This window comes from Actinia tenebrosa, unplaced genomic scaffold (assembly GCF_029948245.1).
Source record: "Actinia tenebrosa isolate PJP-AT-01 unplaced genomic scaffold, QUT_ActTen_1.0 PGA_scaffold5__44_contigs__length_20552954, whole genome shotgun sequence".
Taxonomy (NCBI): Eukaryota; Metazoa; Cnidaria; class Anthozoa; order Actiniaria; family Actiniidae; genus Actinia; species Actinia tenebrosa.
In genome coordinates, this window is record NW_028292582.1 from 18530268 (window position 1) to 18539724 (window position 9457).

Below are 9457 nucleotides of genomic sequence, written 5' to 3' on the forward strand. Positions count from 1 at the left end.
TAGTTCCAGAATTTATCCATACCCCCTCCCCCCGCCCGCATAAAGGAATTTTCTTAGGGGTGGGGTGGGGGGGGGCAGAGTAAAAACAAAACTTAACAGTTTATGGAAGAAAATTGGTCCATCGTGGAATGAGACTATATCTAACACTTTCCCAAAACAAGGAATTGATGACTCTTAAATTTCCAGCATATGCAGTCTTTTAGCCTCAAATTTAGGAGTTGCTGGATTTATTCTAATTTCTGCTTTGGTTTACTGACCACAAAGGTGAGACTAAGCCCACATAGACTAGGGTTTTAAGAGTCGTCAATAACAATTAACATAGCCTTTAGACGTCTGTTACGCACAACAAATTAATGCTATGTAAATGAGGCTAGGATGGTTCATTTTCTGTACTTTCATCAACATTATTCCAAATCTTTTGCTTAAGTTAAGAAAATATAGTTATTTGCCTTCACTTGTCAGTGCCATGCAGGTTGGATTAAATTTTTAACCTCGTAAACGTTAATTTGTGGTTAAGTAAATTACATAAAATTTTGGCTTTTAGTTATTTCATTCTTAATAGTAACTACAATCGAGAGGTTCGTGATGCTTTTAATGGATTCCTTGGGATGATGATAACAAGGATAAAGTCTACAATGCAAGTGGGCTAGACTTTCTGTGATCTGTGCAGTTTTTTAAAAAATTCTTTAATGGAGCTACTCTATTGTTTAAATAAATTAAACGAGATGAAGATATTATGGCTTTAAGGCAAGGTACACAGCAATTTGTTTTGCTGAACTGATTTACCACCAGCTGAGTTGACCTTCAGAACAAACTCAAGACCAACCAATCAGAATTGAGGATTCATCATATTTTAATTAGCATTTTCCATTATTCTGCCAAGAGAATCCATGAAATATGAATTCTTCATTCTTTAAATTGATCGTAAATATGCTAGTCCAATTTATGAGGAAGAATGCCAAATCCTTGAAGAGAAGTAGAATAGCCAGCAAATGCTCAGAATATTTTTTAGTACATATTAACACATATTATATCTGAAAACCAGGCCATTTTAGATCAAACTGTTTCGCAAGGAGCAAATTTTGTTGAATTTTCTATTGGATTTGGTGATTCTATCCCCCACATAAACAAGCAGTGATGTCATAGTGAAATAGGGCAATTGACAAGAGAAATGAAAATTGTACTTGGTCTCTGCTCAAAAAATGCTAACCAAAAAGTTGACCCATAATTCCTTTCAGGAAAGGCTGGCAACTCAGCTGGCATAATTCTCCCCACCCCCCTCCCCTCTCCATGTAGAAGAAGCATAGAGAATAGGAGGGGAGGGAGTCCAGTATCTGCACATTAAATGATGACTAGGGACCAAGTTAGCCAAGTTGGTTATAGCTAAGCAACAGGGGTTTTCAGTGGCAGTGGGGTCATATAGAAATTACCAGGGTAAGAAAGTTCTAGTATACCAAAGACCCTCAAAGGGGGTGGGGGTGGGAAACTTTGACATCTTTTGGAATTGCACAGACTGGAACATGTTATACCATCAGTGACCAATAGCAGCATGATAATGCTGAAAAATAACCTAATTACAGTGCATGTACTGTAACATATTTCAAATTTATAGAACCCTGAAACAACCTCTTGGCTGATCAAACATATTTCCTATATTCTAGATTTTCATGCATGTGTAATGGAACATATTCGCATTGCTGCCATTTTGACATAGCTCACAATAAAATTTGCAGAAAAAGTTGTTATTAATAGTCATGGCTGGCAGGATACCATGTGAAAATTTTTTAAAATGTCACTTTCTTGTGTGATGGGATAAAGTCAGTCCAATAATAATTATTACCAGGTAATTCACTTTACAAAACATAACTATTTAATCTGGTACTGTATTGTCTCACTTCAAATTAAGGAAGCAAATTTTTTAAATTTTTTAATAGTTGTGGAAAAGTCGGCCAGAAATGGGACACCAGATTAGAAAACAAAATACCTGTAAGATAATCAATGAAGTACTTTGTAATTCCTAAATCTGCAAAGCCATGCCTTAATAATTTAACGGCAACACTTCTTGCCCAACTTCTTTAGAACAAACACATGAATGCATCAAATAGATCTTTACCAAAATATCTTCCATAAATAACCTAAACTTGTAACCTTACAGCTCCACATGGAAAAGTATGACCACATTATTTTAATATATTTGCATACTTCTACGCACAGGCTTTTTGCTGTTTACTCATTCACGAAATTTCTAACTTTATTTGCCTTGAGTTTTACATAAACATTCCTGCAGATAAAACTTGGGTTGGTTTTTTTTTTTTACTCAAGATTTCGGCAAACAAGCAAATATTTCTTATAAAAATCAAGTAGTTTGCTGGTTTCATTGACAAGTTCCAACACTCTTGTTGTCACGCAACAGTTATTCATTCGTTCTTAAAGTTGTTAACTCATTCACGATGTTTCTTTTACTTTGTTTGCCTTGACAAACTTTTTTCTTTATGTGAGAACTATTTATTCCCCTTTTTACAGTATATTAATTTATTGTCCCACCCTTCATGGATAGGTTTTAAAATGCATTTGATACGTAGGCGAACTTCCGTAGGCGAAAGTTATACATAGGCAAAACTATGCGTAGATGAAACTATCAGATACCTAAACAAGTTATTAAGCACCTTATTTGGTAAAACCAGTTAGCTTCGCATCAAAATGTGTTGGCTTAACATACAACAGCCTGTGCATAAGAGTATGCAAATACATTATTGTCAGTCATACTTTTTCTTGTTGCGCAATAGTTTAGAATAACCTGACAAAAAAACATCTTCTGAAGATGTACTCACAGCATGTTTAAGCAATTATTAATAACCCTCTCACTTTAAATTTTACCACCATCCAGTGATACAGCAGTTGTTATTTACAGTATAGAGGGCACCTCTTTCACTCTGTATTTTCTTCTCTGGGCTTCCTGTGGAAGAATTTAGGTAAGGGGGACACAGGTGGTCCACCAAGAGGAAATACGGAAGAGATAAGAGTTGCAGCCGAAGATGATATTTCTAGTATAGCTGCACCTTATTGCAGTCATTAATTTTTGCTGTGGTAATGTTCACGTAAATTCACTGTTGTTTTATATATTTTAATCCACTTATAATATACAAAGCATGTGCTATCTATGCAACAACATCAGAGAGTGCAACACTACTACCTTCAACCACCTTCCATAGCTTTCCTTCTTCACTGTGTTCATCATTATCACCCTCTGCTACTATTCCTGCATTTTCTAGCTTCTCACATGTGCTATTTTCAGTCTTCTGCATCAGTATTTCTGTATTCTTCCACAGGGTTTCCATGTCGGCAGAGATTTGTGAGTCCATCAAAGGGTTTTCTGTTTGTTCTTTATGTTCTTTATTATCCTGCCTCTTGCAAAACAAATAATTCACTTAATATAGAATCATACCATGCTTGACAAGATATTTTTTTCTTGATATTTTCATAGAATCCAGGCCATAAGCCCTGGGTGTTTTGGGTGGATCATAATCAGGGGACTTGTTTGCAAGGCAGGGTGGTATTAGCTGCTGTCATGGCAATGTCTGGAATCGTAGGTTCAATAGACCTCCTCAGCTCTGACGTAAAGTTTTCCCATTTCAGACCAAGTGTCATTCCCTAGAGTATTATTTCTTTGTTTAAGGTTTTCGCTCGGTTGCACATGAGAAGAAACATGAATATGGATACAACTCTAACAAAGAATATTATTCTCAAGGGAATGACACATGGTCAGAAATGGGACAACATTATGCTCAAGTGCTCCAGAGCCAAGGAGGTCTATTCTTTATTGCACCACATAATGTGAGTTGAGTTGGTTTGACATGTTAAGTGCTGTTCTCTCCATTGCCATGAGGGTTTTTCTTTGGATTCCACAGTTTCCTCCAACCATAAAAATCAACATTTGGGTTAAATGTGTGTGTGTTGTAAATAAAGAATTTAGTGATAATGCATGTGGAGTGAATCACACAGAAGATTGGCCCAAAACGGAGAGTTTTTTTAATGGTTGTAAAATTGTCTTTTAAAATAACTAAAATGATAAAAACTTCTCATTTTTAGCGATCAAAACAACCAATGGAAAGGGCACGCGCTTGTTGACGTCTATCTGTCCTCTTACTGATGATAAAAATAACCAATCAGCATGCGAGAAATTTGTAAGTTATTGTAAAATAATTTTTTCCCCCTCATAATGATTATTTTTTTGTCAGCTGAGTTTGAGGAAAGTGGGAAAAATAGGAACTACAGAATGTATAATTGAACATACCACATCTGCATATCCTCTCTCTTGATGCCCATTGATTGATCCATTAGGGTCTATACTAGTGTCATCTTGATTATCATTAGATCCCTCGGCATCTGTTTCTTTAGTATTGACATTATTCCCATTCAATTGTTCATTCTTAGAGTCATGTTCATGACTCAATGTTCTTTGCACTTCCCTTCCATTCACTTTAACTTCAGTCCTCGTTTCAGAAATACGAACCCTGACTTTTATGACAGAATCATTACCAGCTGATACGCCTGTCACTTCTTGTATAGGTTTAGGGTTTTCCATTTCATCTGATAATTTTTCCTCAACAGATTTCTCTCCTTGGTCAATGTCTAAAGTACTTTCCGATTGACATGCAGCTTCTTGTCCCTCTTGTACATCTTGTGCAGTATTTACTAAAGAACTAGGTTCACTGTCTACAGATGATACCGGTGACACTGAGTCTGTCCTATCTTTGACCTTCTGTAAGAGTTCACTTACTTTTCGTTTGGTATCCTCTGCATCCATTGGTTTAATCTCCTGGAAAACACAGAATTCATATGTAACAGTGTCCAGAAAGTATAAACTGATATTAGAAATTGTCAAAAAATATTTTGGGAAAGGATGGATGAAAATATTATTGGAGCCAAGAAAAACTGGAGAAGAAAAAAACCCAGAAGTTTAAAGAAATACTATATAGTCTGAGGAGCAAAATGAGGGGAAAAGAAACACAGAAAAGCAATAAATTGTAAAGCCAGCCATCTTCTCACCTGTGGCAGATTAGAGGCAGTTTCTGTGGACTCTGGATTAGGAGAGTCTGTCTTGGCTTGTCTTGTACGACTCATGATTTCTTCAACCCGCTAAAAGAAAAACATTTCACATCATTTGTTATTCCCTTACTTTTTATAGGTATCATTCTCTTGTCGACAAGACAGTAATGATTGAGTTATGATTGACAACTACAATAACAACAAAACATGATAGCAACAAAACACAAATACAGGGTTAGTGTGCTAAGCTTATGCATCTTGCTGTTGACTTAGGGACCTGCCATCATACCGCTAATTCAAAAAAGATGAAGGGGAGAACAATAGATGATAAGAGATAGCTAGCTGGAATGACTGTCTGACCAGTGTTTCTTCTTCTTATCATTCTTGTCAATAGCATAGAGGTTGTTGTTGAGTTATTTAGCATTGTTTATAGTCAACAAAACCACCTCGATTTTTTGAGTTTTGGTGTATGCACAAAATTCCTTTTGTTCATGCATTGCCAATCACAGATCGCCAATTGTCCTTTCAGAGAGTAGTTGTTTGTTGGTTCTCTCCCGTGCTTTGAGGGTTTCTCTCCAGGTTTTCTGGTTTTCCTCCCTCTGCAGAAACCAACATTTCAATTCCAATTTTATTGTGGAAAGAGGGCCACAATGCTGCCTAAATAATAAAAAAATATATCTTCAATGTTATTAATAATAATTTTATAATCTTCTTAAGAAATTGATGTATAATTTTTCATGTTTCTACTAAATTCATTCTTCCATCTACAATGATTGAATCTAAATTGTGATTTTTTTGTTTTGTTTTTGCTTGGATTCAAACCTAACAGCTTGGTAAATATCAGTCAATAGTCTAGAAGATTCTAAAAATTGCTATAGAACAATTCTATTTACACATACTATTATCTATGATTAAGAAGCAATCACATCCTTCAACAGCAATGTAAATACAGCACATCTCATAAGACTTTCAGCTTTCTAACTTGTCATCGCTAATCACCCTGACCACAAAGTACGTACAGCAGTGGCACAGCTCAAAGGTTCTCTATTTTAAGAGGGACATGGTTCAGTAGATATGTAAGACACAATAAATTAAGAGTCAGATTATTATTCATTCTAATTATCTTATTGTTTTCTTAAAAATAAAACGAAATATAGTAATTTAAACTACAATTTAACAATTACTTATGCTGATCATAATGCTTAGTGGCTAAATTTCCAGTTGTTTATGCATGGAATCTTAGATCAAAATTCAATGCACCATTGTTCAGAAATTCTAAAAGATTTCATGCATGATTAGATGTGCCGGAAGCACGAATAATCTGATCTAGTGATAATTATTCATTTGAAGGACAGTCATTATCATAGTGTATACAATTTCTTTTCATTTCAGACACAAGAGTGCTGTGAATTAACTTTCCAATTATAGGAGACTCAAAGCAAAAACTTTTTTTTTTAAATTAATATATTTTAACTTTGGCGTCAACAATAATTTTGATAATTACCGTACAGAGAGTTTTCAAGTAAGCTGTGGATAATTAATTAGTTTTCCTTTTTCGTTCAATCAATCATTAGGTATAGTGAGGGCTACCCATGTCAACTGCTATGCCAACTTTCCCTGGCACAGTATAGCACATCATTCAATTATAAAGAGGATTGCCAATATATCTTTGCCAATAATTAATATGTAATCATCGATTTAATATCTATTTTTCTCTATTTACTAAAAAGTATTACATTACATTCATTTGTAAGGATTTTTAGGAATTGAATTAAATAGTAAAAGTATACTAGATAATGGATTTTATCAATAATTCTTCATTGTATTTGCCACACAAGACAATGAGTTTTGATATCCCTTTGTCATAATTTAAATATAGTTTATATCAAGCATTCAAGTGGGATTGAGGATTGTCTGATGAGAACATAAAAAAGCTCACAAAAAAGTACTTAAATATCCAGAACCACTTCTCAGTACCACATAATCAGCCAAAAATACCAAGGTTAGAAGTCTTAACCATCAAAACAATATTCCAAAAAACCTTATTCCACAATGTGTTGAGAGATAGCATGGTTTGTTTACTAGTCATTTCTAATTCTCCAGGTGATCATGGACAGTAAATCTCGTATATATATACACACTAACAGGATGAATAAGAGCTTTATATTTTGAAAATCATGCAGAATGGAAACAGTCACACTTGGTAGATGTACGTTCTGGACAATAAGAATACAGAACATTATAATGGTATCAACCAGTGATGCCAAAATGCTAAGTATTAAAATTGTCATATGTGTGGAAATAATAAAAAAATATTTATTCTTAAGTACAAAACACGCCAACTAAGTATTCTTCTTTCAAAATCATGAACACCAATGAACTGCTTGACTGATTTCACTCCATTAAAGGAAAGTACTGTCGTGATATTATGCAAAACATAATAGAACAACTACTTACTTGGATCGGAAGGAGTGGGTGGCAGACAATACAAAATTAACACGTCATGACTGACTTGTTCCGGAGAACAAAGGCAATATATACTGTACTTACCCTTCTTCTTTCCTGTCTTTCTATTTCTTCTTTCCTTCTGCGTTCCTCATCTTCTTTTGCTTTTTTTTCAGCTTCTATTTCAGCAATTCTTTCTTCCTCTTCTTTGATTTTTTTTTCCTCTTCTCTTTGCTTTTCTTCAGCTTCAAGTCTCTCTGCTTCTTCTTTCTCTCGTATCTCTTTCTCTTCTGCGGCTTTTTTCATCTTTTCTTCATTCTGTTGTTTTAATAACTTGGCAAGTTCTCGCACCCGTTCTTCTTCTTTGGCCGTTTCTTCTGCTAGTTTCTTTTCTTCTTCTTCCTTCTTCTTGCGTTCTTCTTCCTGCCTCTCCAAATCCAGCTTAGCCTTGCGCTCAGCCTCCTCCCTGGCCTGTTTTCGTCTCTCCGCTAAGGCCTGCTTAGCTGCAGCCTCATCAAGCATGCCAGCCTTTGGTTTCTCATGTTTCTCGGCATGTTTCTTAGGGTGATGTGGTTTATCTGTAGTGATACGATGCAATGCACTGGTAGATTGTGCCTTTTTAACAGTATTTTTAGTCGCTGATAATGAATTATGACTTCTAGAAGTAGACAATTTGGAATCGGGCCCATGAATTGATGAAGGCCTACTCTTAGAAGATGGTCTATTTAAATTACTAGTGCTAGCTCTACAGTTTTCAGTTAAGAGATTACTACTAGATCCTGGTCTTTTTGCAGAAAGTAATGATTTACCTGTGGTTGGGGAATGTCTAGGACTTGAATCTGATGAATGACTAGAGCTAGTTGACTGTGCTGGACTCTTTGCAGAGCTCTTAGTTGTACCTTGACCAGGTAGTTTAGAAGCAGAGGTTGTCTTCAGACCCTTTGGTAAAGCTGTTGGTCTTGTTGCTCCAGCAGTTGCAGGTCTCTTTGGTCCATCTGGTAAAGTAGGTAATTTTCTCCCAGAACCAGGTCTATGCATAGCAGCTTGTTGTTTCAAAGATTCCCATTTCCTTTTCTCTTCTTCTTCTCTCTTCTTTTTTCTCTCTTCAAAAGCCAATCGCCTTTCTTCGTTTTTCTTTTTTTTATCCTCGATCTGTTTATTACGTTGTTGTTTGACTTTTTCTTGACGTGCCTCGATCGAAATTGAAGAACTATTTAAACCGTCAACAGAAGCAGATCTATGCCTAGGTGCTTTACTCTTCGAAGCAGTCTGAGGTCTAGAACGAGATTCCTGTCCTGCAGAACTCGTAGTTTTTGTCGTAGAAGACTTCGTAGCTTCGTTGCTCGTGGTTTTCTGGGTTGAAGTTGAAGATCCAGCGCCGGCTACAGGGATTTAAAAAATGACCACAAGCTAAGACCGGCGAAAAAAAACCTCTTACTTAACAACACATAACTGGTACACAACACTTGTACAAAACACCAAGTATACGTTACCTTTCTTTGTACGAAAAGCCTCAAACGACATCGGATTTTCTTTTGATTTTTTTTGGTCGGCCATTTTTTACTTTAGGTGTGTCGATCAAACAGCTTCAATTCAAGCAAAAATAAGACTTTCGTTGTCGATTTTGGGTGAATAATTGATATATATTGACTGCAGAGTGAAACAGTTAAGATGTTCATGGCCCTCTGTAGTTACTTTAGTGATTTTTTCATAGTTAAAACTTGTAAAGAATACCTTGAACTAAACAACTAAAAATATTGAATGATTTCTGCACCATTTACCAACGCAATATTTCTAGTCATCTCCTGACAGACCAATCAAATTGCTCCATTAACACCACGTGATCTCTATTTCATACTTATCGCGGGCTCTTGTTGCTAACCAATCCACCATTTTGAAAACTTGTGGTCTTCGAGGCGAAATTTCTGAAAATTCTGATAGATTATTTATTTGGCTAACATAC

The 9457-nt window shown here is 35.7% G+C and overlaps 1 protein-coding gene across 3 annotated transcripts; it reads right to left on the bottom strand.

Moving 5' to 3' along the window:
* Positions 1-573: 573 nt before the first annotated feature.
* LOC116307649 (uncharacterized) lies at positions 574-9292 on the bottom strand. Of its 3 annotated transcripts, XM_031717925.2 has the most exons (6): positions 8988-9292; positions 8304-8876; positions 7600-8072; positions 5050-5139; positions 4295-4819; positions 574-3407 (listed from the first exon to the last, which is right to left on the bottom strand). In XM_031717925.2, the coding sequence occupies exons 1-6, from the start codon at positions 9049-9051 to the stop codon at positions 3159-3161; spliced, it is 1974 nt and encodes a 657-aa protein (XP_031573785.2). In that variant the 5' UTR covers positions 9052-9292; the 3' UTR covers positions 574-3158. The 3 variants fall into 3 exon arrangements, with proteins under 3 accessions (XP_031573785.2, XP_031573784.2, XP_031573783.2); XM_031717924.2 differs by having other exon boundaries at positions 574-3401; positions 7600-8876; XM_031717923.2 differs by having other exon boundaries at positions 7600-8876.
* Between the last annotated feature and the right edge of the window lie 165 nt (positions 9293-9457).